Consider the following 18285-nt stretch of genomic DNA (forward strand, 5'->3'; position numbering starts at 1 on the left):
TTTGACGCGTTTTTCCCAGAACTAATAGGACACTAGCTTTTGTATTCTAAAAGCAGTATTACCTATTCTAAATTACTGTAATGTTTGGACTTGACAAAACTCATGGAGAGAGGATCAACATTATTTTCTCGGTGTCTTTTCTGCGTGTCTAAATCAGGAGTGCAAGCTTCTCTTCCAGTCCCAGAAAAAAAAAAAAAAAAAAAAGAAAAAAAAAGAAAAAAAAAAAAGGACCAGATGATAGAGCACGTTTCAAAGCAGAAAAACGGTGCTCTTAACACCCTCTGCTGGAGCCTGCACTGCACCCACAGCTCGCAGCACAGGCTGCTGTCAGGCTGGAGGGTCTGAATCGCCTCTTCAGGGCAAGCCGTGATCTGCGGCGGCCGCTGCAGGGCGCAGCTCTGGAGCCTGCATTTTCCAGGCATGACAAGTACTCTGAACAAAGAGGACAGAGAGGTGATTGAAAATATCTTTCTGTATTGATCTTTGTTATAAATGGCTCAGGATTCAAATTAGGATTAAATAAAAAAATAGGTTTTATTGAAAGAATATAAAGGAATAGAGGTAAGCAAACAGCGCTGGGTGCACCGGGAGTCTCCGCTCCACCAGGACGCACACCAGTTACATCAAGCAGCTGATTTTTATGCTCCTAGACTAATACATATTCATTACTACTTCTAAAAAAATAGATTATTATAATTAGCTTCCGGGGTCCAGTCCCTCCTACTGGAGCATGCGCAGTCTCCTGTGGGGGTCTCTTCTGGGGGTCTACAGGGGTCTTTCATGCTGAAGGCTCGTAGTCTTCCTCTCCCCCTTTGTACTTACTTGGCACCATGCCAAGTTTATAGAACATTCTCTGCAGGTCTTGTCTCCCAGCCGTCCTTCAGCTTCTTTTTCCTTCCTCTTAATCTCTCGGCCCCCCTAACCAGATACCAAAGATCCGCATAGTATCCCATAACAGTCACTAGTTGTTATCAGTTGTTCTGAAACTCCCAGACATCAAACACAAACAGCTTTCTTATTTGACGCTTCACGAGTAATTAAAACATTCTTCCCCAGCCATTCACAGACACATCTATAGCAGTGTTAAGTTAATCTCGAAGAAGACAGGAAAAAAAAAGGCTGTAACTGTTAGAAATAGAAGTCTGGAATAACAAAAGCAAACAGGTTCATAAATTTAAGGAGTATTTTCTGAAGACTTGATAAATTGACTAGAATGAGGGGGAGACTGGGACACACTGCATCTGTGGTTCAAGAATTAAATTGCCAGTGCAGGGCCCAGAGGCAGACAGGATTCAAACAGAATTGTTCTTCATGGACACGAATTGTTAAAACATTCCTCACAATCTTAAAGCGAGTTTTTCACCGCTACTGAAAATTAAGGGTATTCAGTAAATGAAAGTCGCTTTGTGCACATCTGTGTGCGCTGAGGGGAGGCAGAGGCGGGTTCTCTCCCCGCCCCCCCCACCGCCCGGCCGCCGCCATCTTGGGGGCCGGGTCCCGGCGCTGCGGGCGGGGCCACGCGCGGCGCGTGACGTCACGGCGGGGCTCCCCCGGCCCGCCGCTCAGCGGCGCGCGGCCTGGTGACGTCACAGCGCGGCGACACCATGCTCAAGGTGAGGCGGCCGCGAGCGGCCGGGAACGGTCCCGGGCGACCGTGGGCGACCGTGGGCGACCGTTGGCGACCGTTGGCGACCGTTGGCGGCCGTTGGCGGCCGTTGGCGACCCGGGGGGGGGAGGGGAGGGGGGTGAAAGGCGGTGAGGCAGGTGGAGCATGCAGGGTTCGGGGGTGATTCCCTCAGGAGCCATCCCGTGCCTACGCGTAAAGGTGGATTCTCCACTTCGAAAAACAAAACGAAACAAAAACCGTCAGGAAACCCGCTCTGGTGCTCTTCAGTTAACGTGAACCCGCAGCACCGCCCAGGCAGAATCGTGTTGGTTTGGGTTTTTAGCCTGCTGAGCAGCTGCAAGGCGAACAGAAGGCACGGTGACACCAAGATGTTTTGCTGAGCCCCTCGGCTTGGCAATATCTGGTTAACGTGGAATTAAGGGGCGAGGGCCTAAAGGTTATGCTGTGCCCGTGTGTATATACACCGCTGCGGTGCTGGTCCTGTCTGTCCCGTAAGCGTAGCTGATCTAGAGGACCACTGCAGTATAGCGAGAACCATGTATTTAAGTAGGAGGCGTTAATCTTGCACTTCTAAGGGCTAATTTCATTTTCTTGTTTAACATATAAACTTGAAACCTTTGGTAACTACCTGCACTGCCATATTTTGATCAATATGAACAGTGGAAGTTTCTATTTGAGCAGTCGCTTTGGGAAACCAAGTTGGTTCCATTCTTAGGCTCCGCTGTTTGCATGCATATTAACATAAAAAGCACAATTATTTAAAAGCATTTGAACTTGCTACTTCTGGTGACATTTAGATAACTTTCAAACAATGTAAATGGTGTTAAATAGCAGAAAACCCCACACCTGCTGTCTAACACAGTAGACTGGATTTGCTTGTCCTAAACAGAGGTTTTCAACAATGAATTATACTTTAATTAAAGTTTTATTTTGGAGATGTTGCTGGCTGTTGTTGTTTTTAATACAGGAAACATGTGTGGTAGCATTACCCTGAAGAAGATGATGTAAAAACTGTTCATGTGTATTCACATAACAGGCTTCTGCCATATTCAGGAATTATATTTTATATACTTGTATTTTTGAGTGGCTCTCTGAAGTTATATTTTTCAAGGCTTATTCCAAAAGGTTTCCCCGCTGCTAAACTCTTTGGAGTGTGGTATATGCCACTGATGGAATAGCAGTTCTGACAAAGCTATTTGGAGTTTATTAGACTTGCTTGAAATTTAGGTTCACGCAAAATGTTTCCACTGAACATGGCTGTTAGGTGCAGTTGAAATAAATCTGAAACTGCTTTGAGGAAAGTGGATGGAGTGAAGAATATCCCGATGTCTTTTTTAGCCACATGTTTTGTTCATAAGCATTTGAGAAATCACAGAAAGTAATATTTTACTAAAAGCATATTTTTCAGAATGAAAATGCATTTCAGATTCTTGCCGTTTCGGTGGCAGAACAGTTTTGCAGTGAGAAAAGGAAAGAATGAGGAAATATATTCTACAATTCTTACTGGTTAGTGGTGTTCATGCAGCTTGGCTAATGAAAGTACGTGACCAGTCTTGAAGCAAGCACTTTTGCAGACTTTTCACGTCTTTCGTTGGCTGTGAAACTGAGCTGACCCGGTGGTCTTTGTGGTGTTTCATTATTGTGCTGTAATAATGTGTCCATAAACACAAATAAGGTAAAACTTCCCCTTTAAGGAAGTTTTTCCATACCTTCTGATCCATCAGATCCCTTATGTTTTTCTGAAAAGCAGGCCTACGACCTAGTTCTTGTGTGCTGTTTCTCTGCCTGTAGATGAACGTTTTCAGAAAGCTCAACAATTACATATTCTATTTTTGAATTTGAAGGAGTCTCTTGGTTACATTACATGCTTAATACATAGATATGTGTTCAATTTGCAAAGCAGTGGGAGAAATACTGATCTGCGTGCAATGAAAATACAGCCTGAATAACATTAAAGCTGTTTCCTGGAAGTTCTGCAGTGGGCAGAAACAGCTTCAGAAGTCATGCAGCTGCTAAGTCAGTTGTCGTGAAATATGAATCGATTTGATCACGGCTTCAGTTTCACAAGCAGCTAGGTCAGTGCAACGTACCCTTACAATTACTGACGAGGAAGAGGTCTTGCTGCCTTCTCCTCCTTCATCCCCTCTTTCCTGGTCATGCAGCCCTCTAGTGCTTGTCAGCATGAATAGGTTCACAGACAGATTCAACTCTCTAACCCACACAAAGCTCTCTTCTTTTGCAGGGCAGATCTTTTGCCAAAAGGGCGAGGTGAATTGCCTTGGGGTGGAAACGTCCAGCCACCAAAGCTAGGGCCAGGTGGGCAGCAGGACTGCTCGGCATGGATGCTGTGGGCAGAACCAGACCTTTCCAGTCTGGTGGGCGCAGGCAATTAGGTTCACTCGTGTTGTGACCTGATCCAACCAAACACGGGCTGCTGTAACGCTGCACATCTAAGGCACAGGTTGATCTGAGTAGTAACGAGAGTGTGAGGCACTGAAAGGTTTCCCGTCTGAACTGCGTTTCTTGAGTAAAGCATTGCTATTAATAAGGATAGGCATTTGCTGGAAAATGTTTTTCTGTGCATTCTTTATTTGCTACACAGCTAAGACTTTTATCTTCCATTTTTTGTTAAAGCATTCTCTTCTGCAAAGAAATATAACTTAGTGTAGGTCGTGAATCCAGGAATAATTGTATTCACTTTCCACGTTGTGGCTGAGAGTCTGGATGGAACCTGAAGTACTCAAAAACTGTCAAGTGTCTGACATGATGTGCTGTAATTCACATTTCTCACATAAAAGTAGGAGATGTTCCTAAAATTCTTAGAAATTGGTGATTACATTCCGATACTTTCAACTGTAGGTCTCATTTATTCTTTTCTGAAATCTAGATATAGACAATAACTAGAAATAAGATGCTGAACTCTTTGGTACTAAAAGCAGAAAAATGGGAGAGTTATGGACATTCATAAAGTTGTTAAAATATGAATATTGTATTGTTAATGTCTATACTGGCAAAATTGTCAAATTATATTTCACATGAGAGAAAACAAGAAGTTTTTGTGAGATGAAAACCAATGAGGTCAGCATTTATATCTACTTCTCCTTCAGCATTAGGTTTTTCTGAAAAATGTGGGTGTTATCATATGAGTGCCTGACAGCATTAGATTTTGTACCACTGACCTTCCTTTCTCCCAACTTCCAAGCATTTTAATTCATCTTTTATTACCATATACTGGGGCATACACATTGTCTGTGTGGGGTATGTTTAATGCCATTTTGTTTGGACTCAGTTATTTGCTTGTCCTCCCATAATGTTTCTAGGTACTTCGGCTGGGGGCCACCCCTGTAAGCCTGAGCTTGCTCTCTATCCAAGTTTATGCTTCCTCTTCAGAGAAAGAAACTGCCAAAAAAGAGTTGCTGAAAATTGATGAGGTAAGTATGGTTAGAGCCCTAGTGCAGAAACATCTGCAGAATTCTGAAAGATGACACACTTTGACGCATGAAACCAGTTAGGTACTTCTCTTTACTGCTTAGCTTCTTAGTTTCTTACCTTTAAACTTGCTTCTCAATTTTCTATATTAGAGATGTTGATATGGCTGTGCTTATTTTTTTTTTAATTTTTATTTTTTAAACCTGAGGGCTGCATCTGATGTCTACTGCTTGATAGTGTAGACTTGTTTCGGAAGTTACCTTTCCATGTTTGTGGATTTACCAGCGATCATGTGGATTTTAAATCCATGGGACTATCTTCTTTGCATTTTGTCCAAGAAACACCATATATTTAAAATTAGAATTCACGAATAGTATTTGTAATAAGATGCCATTCATATTTTCCAGTAAAACAGCAAAGTCAATAGTTTTTGTTTTACTAAAAATACAGTAATTCTAATTTTTTCAGGCAAAATTACTTGCCCTGGTAATGCTTTGAATCCTGTGTTGCAGCTTACAGGCTATGCTGCATCTGCACAGAATTAAATAACTGCCTTGCTTTTCAGCATTCAGAGCTAACTAACAAGAAGTACGGTAAGCAATGGTATTGATTTTTCTTCTCTGAAGTGTTACGGATGTTTTGGTTACATCACAACCAGAGCTCTAAGGCACCCTGTTAACTGTAGCGTAGTGACTCACCGGCATTGTTGCATAAGCTTTTAACAATCTCCAGCATTAAAAGACTTTTTTTTTTTGTAATTCATAACTAAATATGGCTTTATATACATGAGAGTTTATAGTTATTTTATAATTTTGAGTACTTACACGTAAGTGTTAGACAAGCAGTGAAACTAAATGAAACTAATTTTAGTGCATATGTAGGTCTTTTGGATGTGCTGGCATCAGCAGTTTACATACGCAATTTGAGAGGATCAATAGTCGGAGCAACCTCCTGGCTTCACCTCGGTGAAGTAACCTTAGCTTGGGCTTCTCCGTGCCCTGTGCCGCCACTGGCATGAGTCAGTGATGAGGCAGCAGGCTGAAGTTGTGTGTGTGCTGAATAATTGGCTTCCTGATCAGCTTCAGCAGAGCAGAATGTGCAGCAGTGGATTTCTGGTGGCCATTCTTAACATTCAGCGTATGTTAATTGGGATCTGCCAGCTGTCCAGTTTTATAAAATGTATGGGAATTGCATTATCTCTGAGACTTCTCTTCTAGTGTCAGACATGTCCATTAGGACGTCTAACAGGATCAAAGTTAAACTGGTTGTGAGAACGATTGCCAGAGGTGACCAGATTTCCAAGGGAAATGAGACTTCAAATGCGTGTCTTTTAAAATATTGTGGGAAATCCAGCTGCACAGATTGACACAGAATTTGTCAAAGAATATGACAATATGTATCTTGTTACAGTTAGCAGCATTTTTTATTACTGTAGAGACACTATTATTATCCAACTTGTCTTGAAAAGAGGTCTAGCTGTGCTTTGAAGCAGCAATGTGTGTCAACATTAATTGAGAATGAACTGCCAAAAACATTAGTTTAAAATAAACTCCCAAAGTAGATGTGGTATAAAATAGAATCTTTTCATTCTAAACATCAGTGCAGGATATAAACTGCTAGGAATAGTTTTCATTTTCATTTGAACTTTGCTGTTCAATATTGTGGACTTAGTTGTTTGTTTTTTTTTAAGTGAAATACAATAATCTTAAATAGGTTCAGGTAATTGTAATAAATACATTGTGATGTTAAACCCTGAACACTGTGTTTTTGTATTTACTACATGAAGATGCCCATTGCTCTTCAGGTGGGTGTTACAGTTCCTATTTGCTCAGCCATATGGTGCTGTTGGTGCTGGCGGTTGCTAATGCGGTTAATGACTGCAACATTGGAATGCAGTACCATTTTCCTGCTTGTCACAGCCAAATTTATAGTGGATGTTACCTTTGTTAGAAACAACTTAGCCTCTTTAATGATGGCTTGTACAAATATAGAAGATGATCGATTGTGATTTCAGAGTTCTAGTACATGTAGTATGTTAGCTGGGAACCAGAAGTGCTGATTAAGACCAGAAACATTTTGCACAATTATGTTTTGTCTTCTTATTAATCTGGTTTAATATTAATTTATAACCTGTGACTTGGATCATATAGCAGCTATGGATGAATTGTGTAGCAATTAAAGTCATCTTCATCATAATGTATAATTAAACTTTGCTCATAATGCTTGTCTCACAGCTGTACCTGAATTTATATTATGCATTGTTTATACAGTAAGCACCATGTTAGGTGTTCTCTGGTTAGGCTGTTCATACCCTGAAGACTTACTTACACAATTACACCTCTGTTTTTAACCTCTTGTTTGCTAATATTCACAGCTGTCACTCTACTCCTCTCCAGCTCGTGAGACTAAATATGTGGAGAATCCACAAACCCAATTGGAAGAGGGGGTTTCACATTTACGGCATGCTATGGAGCCATACACAGCCTGGTGTCAGGTATAATGGTTTTGTGTTGCATCTGGTAGTGGTTTGGTGGTAAGGGTCAAGCTGGGTTTTGGTTTTAGATGCATAATTAATAGACAACAGCAAAAAAAAAAAAAAAAATTAGAAAAAAAATAATAGCTATACAAGCGTTCTTCCAAAGTGCTGCATGACTTAAAGTTTTCCACAATTCAGCTCATATTTACCCCCTTTTCGCATGTAAATTGCTTCTTTCTATTAATTTGCTGAATTAAACCTCTGCTTTTTCACATTTTCTGTCCCTCGAAAAAAATAACTAACTAAAGCTTAGAATTGCTTTCTGTAACACTTTTTAAGTGGTTAACTTCTGTAAGGTAGTTACAGGGAAGTAGTTATCAGGGAACAAAGTTACTTGAGAGGTTGATAATTAACTTCGTAAACTGAGAATCAGCTGCTGTTGCTGGAAGAGCTGATGTCTCCACAAACAAATCTTCCCCGTGGCTTTATTTTCTTTTTTCACAACAGGAAAAGCTTATTGTTTTGGAGTATCATTTCAGGTTAGCTTTCTGATAACGTTTGTAAAATGTTTTTTAAGGTAACATTACCTTTAAAATAAATTTCCTGTGCAGGGAGTATTACAAAGCTTTTCAAAGTGCCTTCAGTGATAACTAGATATTAGAAACTTTTGTCTTTTTGATAAAAAATGTTCAAGTACCTAAAATGTTAAGCACACAAACACTAATCATGCAGAGTCAAAGTAACCCTTGTGTAGCAGGCCTTAAGACTGGCTAGTAAAAGCACTTATTTAAGAACTTGTGCCCAAGCCCATAATTGATACCAACTGGGATTTGGGCTGATACAAAGTCAGAGTATCAGCTTCAAACTCATCACCTGAATATTTTGTTTTGTATAGTTCACTAGCTGCCTACAATTCCATTTCTGTGTGTAAATTTCACAGTTGCCAATTTGTTAGGGTTGTGCCCTTTAGTATGTTACTCGCATCTAAATCCATGTGTCTTTACATTGTATGTCCTTCACCCCTATCCCTTAGCTTTTCATGCTGTGCTGAACACATTCGGTGTAGAATTTATTTCTTAAAACAAAACAAAACAAAAAACAAACAAACAAACAAAAAAAAAACCACAAACAGCAGTAACTTCAGTCAGGGGGAAAAATGTCTAAAAGAGGCAGTGGTAACATTCCACTCCTATATCCTGAAAAGCTATATTCTGAAAGTTGATAGTATCACAAGATGTGGGATACCTGGGTTTCCCTCCAGAAGAGGGAAAACTCTCTAGTTGCTACTCAGTGGCAAACATGACCTGGGTCTTAACCCAAAAACTTTTTATATTTTTATTAGGTATCATGTTGATAATAAACAGTCGTTAAATACAAAACTAGTCTGTGGAGTATAGAGGATAACTAGGATCTTTGCAATCAAGATCTAGAGTTAGACCAGTGAGTTGTATCATGGCTTTCTTGCTCTCTCCTGACCCGGTGAATGGTGGCGCTTACTTCTGAAGCAAGGGCATCCTTGTCATCTGGTTGCCTCTTGACAGCTTTAGGTGATGCTCCGCTTTGCACAGTGGCTGTCCCGAATCCTCTTAAGCTGCAAATTGTTCTTCCTGTTCTATACAGACACTCAGGATGTTCAGATCAGGGTGTCCTTTTGGCCTAGGAGTTCTGTGTTTTGGTACTAACAATACCGAAACTGTTTTGCAGAAATATTCAGGGTTATTCAGTCCGGTTACATGTTTCTAAACTGTCATCATCAGCAGAAGCACTGACTTCAGTTTTGAAGGGGAAGGGGAATTTTCCACAGTTTAGTTAGAGCTCTGACCTCCTAAATGCATGGGTTCTGTTTGGTTGCCTGTGGTAACTGTAACTGGGAATGGGATTTGAGACAAGTTCAGTTTCCCCATTGGACTGATTGCAGGTAAGCCCTGAACACTGCATCTGTCTCGCTGGCCTGTTGTCTTCCTATTTACCTTATTTATTTTTGTCTCATAAGATGTGCTCTTCTGCTTACACACAACAAACCATTTCCTGGCAGTGGTTTACTGACTCATTTTATGAAGAGAGCATGCAACCTGTATAGGCTTGGGATCATCATGCTTGCTTGACCATAGTCAGAGATCATTTTGGTTTTTACCCTCCCCCTACCTATGCTGAAAAAAATAACATTTTAGTTGTCTCTGAGTTGACTTTTTCCCCCCACTGGCTTTTAATAAGACCAACACCTATTTAAGGCTCTGTTGTGTGTCACATGCTAATGCTTTTTTTTTTTTTCCCCATCACATTTTTGTTAGGTCACTATTGGCAATGAGGAAATGAAAGTTCTTCTAAAGATGATATCCACGTGCAGTATCTCAGACAATTGTTTTTATTTCTTCACAGATGCAGCTCAAGTGATATTGCAAGACCATTCTTTTTAGTTTTGGGCATACATGTTGATGAATTTGTTCCCTAATCAATAGACAGTCTTACACTGTTTAACCTCTAAAGGATTATTATCAAAATAACAGTTAGCAAGATTGCTTTTATTCTTTTTTTCTAACCTGATAAAAAGTGAGGTGAATTCTGCATGTGTATGTTATATCTGCATATCTGTTATATCAGCATATTTCTGCCCAATTGTTTTGGACAGTGTAGGGGCATCTCTTTTTCCAAGTCACTTTGGAAATGTGTTTTTGTTAGATACAGCTCCTTGGAAAGGGTAGTGTAGCACCTTGCCAAATGAGTCATGTACCCCCTGTGAAGAGCTAGGAATGAGTCTGTTGCAGTGTCGTACTTCCCTTCTTTGCATTAACTCAAGTATTTTTTGCAATGATTAAATAAACTGAGAAATCTGAGGAAATCCCAAAATTCAGTTACTTGTTCAGGAACTCAATAAAATATTGAAGCAGACTTCAGTGTTTTGAGGTATTATACTTGATTGCTGTCCAAACACTACTTTGAGAAAAGTATGTATGTTACAGAAAATGTAATGTTGAGCAAACGTAGTCCTGTAAGTGTACGGGGGAAGTGGGAATAAATTAACTTTGTTGAGATGGGTAAAATTGGAACTGCGAAGGTGTTCTGTTTTTCCTCAGTTCCTTCATTGTTTTTGTGTATTAGTATAAAACAACTCAGTATTATTTCTTCTTTTGACAGAAATAACTGCAGCCAGGTTTTACAGGCCCAAGCCTACAAATGCATTACCGTTAGCTTAACCTGGAGGCTATCTTAGGGACCCCAATTTTTTTTTTTATTCCTCTTTTTTTTTTTGGTCAGATCAGTGAAAATCTGCAGTTAATTTACTTAATTGGTATCCATTTACCCTTGTTTTCTTTTCTTTTTTTTTTTAGGATCTTTATGCCAAAGCTAAGCCCCAATTAGAAAAAGCTGTTGAGCGTGGTAGAGGTAAATCAGTTTAGTTTTCTTAACTAGCTATTTAAAATGCAGGACTGTACTCTCTCTTCTATTAAAAGGGAATTTCATTATGCATCATTCTGTAAGTTTCCTTGTTCCATTTGAGACTATTTTTCTGCGCACTATATATCAAATTAAGTTTCCTTTCTAGATCATTGCTATTCTAAACAATTAAAATGTGAGGTCTGCATCTATCGCAGCCAATGCCATTTAAAATGACAGACAAGAAAAAGAAGGAAAAAGGTTCTGACAAATTATTCCCAGCCAAAACCAAGCATAATTTACTGGTATTTGTGTGACTCAGCCCAGTAACTAAATCGTACTTCGTGTTGGTTTCCTTCTTTGGATCTCCTAAGAATTTTGAATTAATTCAAAGTAATTTTTGTTGATTTCTGTTTTGAGAGCATCCTTTCATAGTTAAGCTCATTGGGACTGGATGATATTTAGACCTTATTTCAGATACTGCGCCTCTATATTCCTGAATTTAATACTCTTAGTCTTTTGAACTCCCCTAATGGAAGGTTTTCCACAGTTTACCATTCCCCCATCAGATTCCCATCTTGAAGTGAGCTTTGTTTTTGCTGTGTCTTTCCTTTGTTCTGTGGTTTGTTTTTTGTACAGTGTTTCACTGAAACTAATTCTTGTTAACACGTAAATGCAAGAATCCACTTTGCAAGGGTTTTTATCACTAATTTGAAAAAGATAAAATCAAGATGCAAAAGAGCAAAGCAAAACAGATGGCCCAGGAGCAAAGGCAAAATCTTCTGTGAAAATTGTTAAATACAATACAATGTTCAGTTTCATTCATGTGTCACTAGAGAAGATCTCAGAGGCTTTGAATTTTATGCCAGCAGATCTAAAATGTGCATGATAGTTAAACGTGTTTTGATAACTCTTTTATGTTTAGTAACAGTTGCCAGCATGTATTGATGATTTCTTACCATAAAAACACTTTCACATTACATTAATGCACTGTGTTCTGACTTCTTTTCAGAGGGCTTTGAATTTCTGCAAAATCCCCCTGATGGATTTTATCCAAGGCTTGGTGTGATAGGTTTTGCTGGAATTCTTGGATTATTTCTTGCTAGAGGTAAGTGGGAACCTTTTGAACTGCTTATGGTTTAATTTAGGATAAATCACTTCTTTTTTTTTTGTTGTTGTTGTCGTTGTTACTAATTCTTAAATGTGACACATGAGATCTGACTTAGCTGTACAAGCATGTTTCTACAGTGTTCCTCCAATTATACAGAAGGTATAATGTAAAAGATGTATAATAACCAGTAATTATTGTTTATGAATACTGTATTTGTTGCTGGAATCTAGTCTTTGATCTTTCTCGATTCTAGATTATTATAACAAAAGTGGGAAAGGATTTTTTTAGCCTAAAAATCTTTTTAATTTATGAAGTTATTGATCACATATTACTGTAGAACACTACAGAGGAATAAATTATAGTGAAACACATGGTTCCTGAATGATGATGCATGTACAATTAGTTGTGCATTCAAGTTCCTTCAAAGTATTGTGTGTCCAGGCACAGGGCTCCTGCATATGGTGATATCTAGGAAAATACTTGTGAATCGTGGGTGTACTATAGATATATACACTTTTTGTGACATAGAAATGTGATACAGATAATTTCATAACACTGGCTGAAGAAAGTAATACGTTTATGCTTTCACAGAAATAAAAACTATTTTAAGAAGTGTTAATTATGAAGAATATTTTGTATTTGTAGTGAAATATTCTTAATACAGTGAAACAAAGTAACAAGAAGAATGCTTGTAATAAAGGAACTGTGAAGTTGCAGAACTTAAATACTAGAGAGGACTTGCTTGGGTTAAAAATACATCTTAGTGGTCTCCATATGTGTTGAAGAAAGTGTGTGCTTGGTATTCAGAAATGGAAAACATTCTGTGAATATATGCGTTCCTATATGCAATCCTGAAAATATTCAAAGCATGTTTTTCCTAGCATATGATTTTGTATGAAGATCAAGGTCTCTAAACGTCTCTTAACTTCTAACATTTGATATTCTTTCTCTTCAAAGTCCTATTTCTCAAGTTACGTGGTTATGACTGAAATCAGTTTCCAGCTTTTACGACTGCAGCAAAGTTATAGGGAAAAATAGCCATTTTAGGGATGAATCTGAATGATTAGAGAGTCGTAAATTTAACAAAAAATCCTTTATTACTTATTTATTTTATTATTTAAATATCTGAGCCGTGAACCTTTTAGGACTGAAGCCCTGCTCTGTAAATTTTTGTCTGGTTATAGTTCAAAATACCGTTATTTCAAGAAGTTATTCAGGCTGTAAGAGAAAACGCCTCTTATTTTTGGTGCTACAGAAAGTTAGAACCAAATTTTTTTTCCTTGTTCTTTCTTTTTTTTCTACCCTTTCTCCACTTCATCTTCCTCCCCTTTTCCTTTCTTGCTCTCACTTTAAAGGTTGTCCTCTCGGAAGATACAGATCAAATCTTCCAGGTCTAACCACAACGCTTGAAGGTATTGCTGCTAGCTAGGGAGGAAGTACTGTATTTGGAGTAGAGTCATTGTGCTTGGTTTAAAATGCTGTTGAATGTAGTTAGTTCTAATTTTGGTGAGTAGCACTGGACAGATACGGGAGTATTCCTGAGCTTCCTTCTAATGGATGTCTCCAGCAGGTAGCAGGCTGATGGAAAACACTAAGATCTTCAACTATTACTTTTATTCCTAAATTAATACTGTAGGCACATTCTGAAGCACTATCAATAAGGAAGATTTTCTTATTCTCAGGTATTACAACAAAAGCATAATTTTTCTGGCTGTAAAGAGACAAACTTGCCTTTTCTGTGCTTTCTTATAGCTAACTGGTACCAAGTTTCCTTTTCATGAGACAGAAACATCACTTTCTGAAACTCTCAGTTCTTTACCATTCAGTTCCTCATCTCATTATGAGCATATGTTGCAGGAACACTTTGGATATACATTTTTGCTTCAAAGTCCATTCTCTCCCTATTAGCATATATGGCTTTGCATATAGTACAGGCTGTTCTTTGAGGAAGAGAAACACTTCATCCTGACCCCTGTATGTCTGCTCTGTGACCCCATTTCCCTTTTTTCTGCTTTACTGCTTGCTTTGCTCCTATACCGGCTCTCATCTATATCCCTTTTTTGCCTTGATAAACTGCAGGGTGCCCTGTAGCCAATTCCGTGATACAGTTTCACTGGACAGCCAGGATATGTAACCTGTGGCCAAGTGTAGTAAAGGATGAACTTTTTAGGCAGTTAGATCATTTTAGACTTGCATATAATTGAATAGCGAGTTCAAACTGATTGAAATATTCAAATTTTACCTGGGGATTGAGTAGTGGGAATACAGCATAATTAGCTGTTAAGTAGCAGTTGTGGAAGTACCAATACTTGTGAGTAAAAGTAATTTACAAACTTTGTAGTAGAACTTTTCTTGTTCTGCTTAATGTATTGAAAGAATGCTGACCTAAGCTTTCTTTGCCTCAGTTTTTCATTTTGGTTTAGAAAAGAGTATCAGTTGGTATAATTCTCTTAAATATTTCTGAACTGTGACTAAATGACTTCATTATTTAGTGCCAAAATAAATTATGTATAACTATAGAAAATATAGTTGTAAGGTAAATTGTCACTTTGGAAAGATGTTAATGATTTTGTAAAAAGGTCACTGATCAGCATAATAATGTTTATTATGAAACCAGCTAAGCTGTATCTAAAAAAAATATGCTAAGCTCTATATTAAAAAAAATAAAATCTCACTGCTTATAAGTAAAAGTTGAGTAGGGCCACTCAGTTGTCTCAGTTAACATATATTCTAACAACATATTTTTTGTTGTGAAACAGGCTCAAAAATAAAGAAGTTGGTGTATCCTGCAGGCTTCATGGGTATTGGTACTTCCATGTATTATCCTCAGCAAGCAGTTGCTGTTGCAAAGGTCAGTGACTATACCTTTTTTTTTGGAAAAGTGTCTTTTATTTTGTTTGTTGCTTCAAATTAACTGGTAATCCATTTTCGTAAAAGTCCTGTCTGCGTGCTTGACACTTAACAAGATAAGATTTTTCATGAAAAAACATGTAGTCTAGACTGAGAGAAAGTTGGGTATTCCATTTCTTTTAGTAAGTTTGTTTTTAAAAATCTGCGCAGAATCTTCAGTGTGAGGTACATAATCTTCCTTCTGAATCTTGAACCTCAAGTAATAAAACATTAAATAATGCTTAGCATGTACAATTTGCATGTTCAGTTACAATACTGAGGATGCCTGAAATGTCTTGAGAGCAACGGGAATAAAAGGGCTTAAAGAAAAAAAAATTAAAAGGAGATTCTACAGAGAAATCGTAGGAACAACATTTTGACATAAGCATCATTAATTAGTTTTTCTGGGGTTTATTGGGTAGTTTTAAGAAAGATTGTATGCCTGTTCTGGAATGGGGTGAGAATTGTGCTGCTTATTGGATGCCTTTCCTGTTGTTGTATTCATTGTTTCATGCATGTACATGTTGTGCTATCTTCCAGTTACAGCGCCTTTCTGTGAAAGAAAGAACTGAAGTGACCAGACAATTACTTAAAGGCTCTGATGTCATTTCATGTGACTTGCTGTCCCTGCACTCTTAACTGTGCTGACTGAGATTCTTCAGTTCCACACCAAATTCTTTTTCAAATCTGGCCTTTAACCACTCGAAGTGCACATACCTTAGTGTATCAAAAATACTTTTTATTTGGTGCTTTGATTAATTGGCTTACAGATGGCTTGTGTTTGATGCGGAGATGTCAGGAAGAAAACACAATGTTCTCAAGAACATATGGTGTTCTTTGAAACCTGAAAGGTTTGAAAGGCCTAGGGAGAATTAAAAATGCTGTGTTTGAACTTTTACAGCACAGCGATACCCTCATCTTGGAAGGAATTTGTTACTGATGCTTCCAGAATTCAGATGCTCTAAATAGAGATTGGCTTATCCTCGGGGAGTGAAAATTATACAACTGGCAGGGGAAAAAGAAAACATTAAAATTTAAGAAGTGTAGACATTTCTGTTGGGAAATTTGAAATTCTATTTGTCTTCTGAACAGTGAAGTGGGAAATGATTAAATGGTGATCAAACTGATGTTATTGTTTTTAAAGAAGCTTAATTCAGTCTTAACTATGGATTTGCTACTAACAGCTTCACAATGCCTTGTTTATTTTACCATAACTTTGAAGTGTATGATTGCACTTTGATCAATTCACGGTTCTTAGTTCAACCATAACAAAAAATCCAGTGAGAGACCCTGAGCCTGGAACTTGATTGGAGTGGGTTTAGCTTTGTTGACTTGGGCAGGGCAATAGATGCAAGAGTTTGGAAACTTCTGTGGAAAGAGTGAAATCTTAGATATTGTTTTGGTTCCTCTAACCTCACACATGCTTTTCTTTCTTTAAACAAGCAACATTTAAGCATACCACATCTTACTATCTACTATTTTTATGCCTTAATCTGGAATCAGAAATACTTTCTTCTCTAGTAATTATTTTGAAATGTTTAGTAGCATTTGAAAAAAAGACCTGTAAGCGTAAGAAAGATGTCTGCAGGACAAAGTTTATGTGCCGAGTTAATAGAACACTATAGGAAGTATTCTGGAACACACATTTTAAGGTTTTTTTAATTTGCTTTTTATATTTTTTCTTCTATATTTGATTACTTCACTGATTTTCATTTGCGATGGAATTGTTCCCTTCATTTGGTAAACTTTTGGATTTGGCCGTACTTTTTTCCTTCCCACCTTTATTAATCATTTACCATTGGAAATAAAAAAACACAGTACACTTGCAGTTGAGGTACAACATGTGATACATCTGTCTGGAAGAAATCTTTTTTTCTTTGGCTAAGATGTCGAAGTTGTTAACTGAAGTCATAGCAATAGAGCTCAGTGTTGGCCAAATGTAGTTTTCAGACATTGTTTCTCTAACTGGAGATGGAAGAAATGCAAGGACTAGGTGTTTTTTATTTTTATTTTTGATTTTTTTCCATCCTTTCATAATCATTCTAGCAAATCGCAAATTTGCAAGGGATTTATTTCATCACTGCTAACATTACTTTCATTTGTATAACTTTGAACAAATGGTCAGACTGTTTCTGTGGTAAGGGAACTGAATTTAATACTAATGTTTATTTTGTTGTAGTGGAACTTTAACTAGTGTTTTGGAACTGCACTGTGTTCCAGCTAATCATAATAAATTTCAAAATGTTTTGTATTAACTGTGGTTTATCTTCCATCTGGAAAACTTTCCCATTATGAAGTTACTTAAATCAGTCTCTCTATCATTAGAATTATTATTTTTTTTCCTTGGTATTAGAAGTTCCATAAAGCAGCATGTGTTTTATGCTTGCTTCTTGAAAAATAAAACCCCCCTAATACAGAAGTTTGTTTCTTTGACAACAAAATAAATTATATTTGTATTTCTTTTGAAAGTACAACTCTTCCCTTGTCCAGTTTAGTCTGTAAGGCATAAACAGCTGTTGTGACACAACTGAGAGCATGGCACAATTACAGGAACTAAGAATTGAAAAGAAAGAGTTGGGGTCGTGTAGCCCATGTTCGCTGCAGGATGAAAGGCATGTAAAATTGTGCTATTGACAACTTCGTTAGCAGTATAAATGTGGAAAAGACTGCAGATGCTCAATTTAGTTTCTTAGCATACAATTTTGGTAAAGAATTGCTGGCTATAATTCAGCTTGATAATCTTGATGTACAGCATACCAAATATTTGATATTATATACTTACTATCTTGAGTGGAATAGGAGACGGAAGCTTGTTTGTATGTATATTTGGTCTTAGGAACTGCTGATGCCACCACAGCAGTATCTAATACGGGTATTTGTGGCCTAAGGTCGTTTTCAAAATATTGCAGAGTCTGTGCTGAGAACTGCTGAATCTGACTTTTGAACTTGTTTGTTCACATTTTAGCATACAGACTTTCTTACAGTGTTGCACTGAACAGAGGTGGTATGTTAGCATGTGCTAATTTAACACAAGCAAGCTAGAAATTATCTTCCAGAAACTCAGAATTCCAGATGACTATATGGAAAAGCATGTCCCTCTTTGAAAGGAACTCTTTGTATTAGTGTTCAAATGAACGGTTTGTATTGTTCCTGTGCCTTTTACTTTTCCTCGTTGGTACTGTCACTCACAAGAACTGTAGTGGCAACTGCAGTACCTGACTGTTTCCTCTTAAACTGCTCCATGGGGAAGAGAGGTATATGAAATGCAAAAGGTATGAGATAAAATACACAACCTCCAGTGTCATGTTTGTGAGAGTAATCATCAGGTGGTTATCAAAAACATCTTGGATATGTTCCTGCTGACCCTGTAACTTGCAG

At 37.9% G+C, this 18285-nt stretch overlaps 1 protein-coding gene across 2 annotated transcripts in view; it reads left to right on the forward strand.

Annotated features, from left to right (window-relative positions):
• Nucleotides 1-1559: 1559 nt before the first annotated feature.
• APOO (apolipoprotein O) overlaps nucleotides 1560-18285 on the forward strand; it is a 30635-nt gene continuing 13909 nt past the window's right edge. For both annotated transcript variants that reach the window (XM_032202588.1, XM_032202596.1), the window contains exons 1-6: nucleotides 1560-1613; nucleotides 4948-5058; nucleotides 7431-7550; nucleotides 10862-10916; nucleotides 11920-12015; nucleotides 14778-14869. In XM_032202588.1, the coding sequence (XP_032058479.1) occupies nucleotides 1605-1613; nucleotides 4948-5058; nucleotides 7431-7550; nucleotides 10862-10916; nucleotides 11920-12015; nucleotides 14778-14869 (483 nt within the window). In that variant the 5' untranslated portion in view covers nucleotides 1560-1604. The remainder of the gene's footprint in view (nucleotides 1614-4947; nucleotides 5059-7430; nucleotides 7551-10861; nucleotides 10917-11919; nucleotides 12016-14777; nucleotides 14870-18285) is intronic.

The sequence above is a fragment of the Aythya fuligula genome, chromosome 1, assembly GCF_009819795.1.
Source record: "Aythya fuligula isolate bAytFul2 chromosome 1, bAytFul2.pri, whole genome shotgun sequence".
NCBI classification, from domain to species: domain Eukaryota; kingdom Metazoa; phylum Chordata; class Aves; order Anseriformes; family Anatidae; genus Aythya; species Aythya fuligula.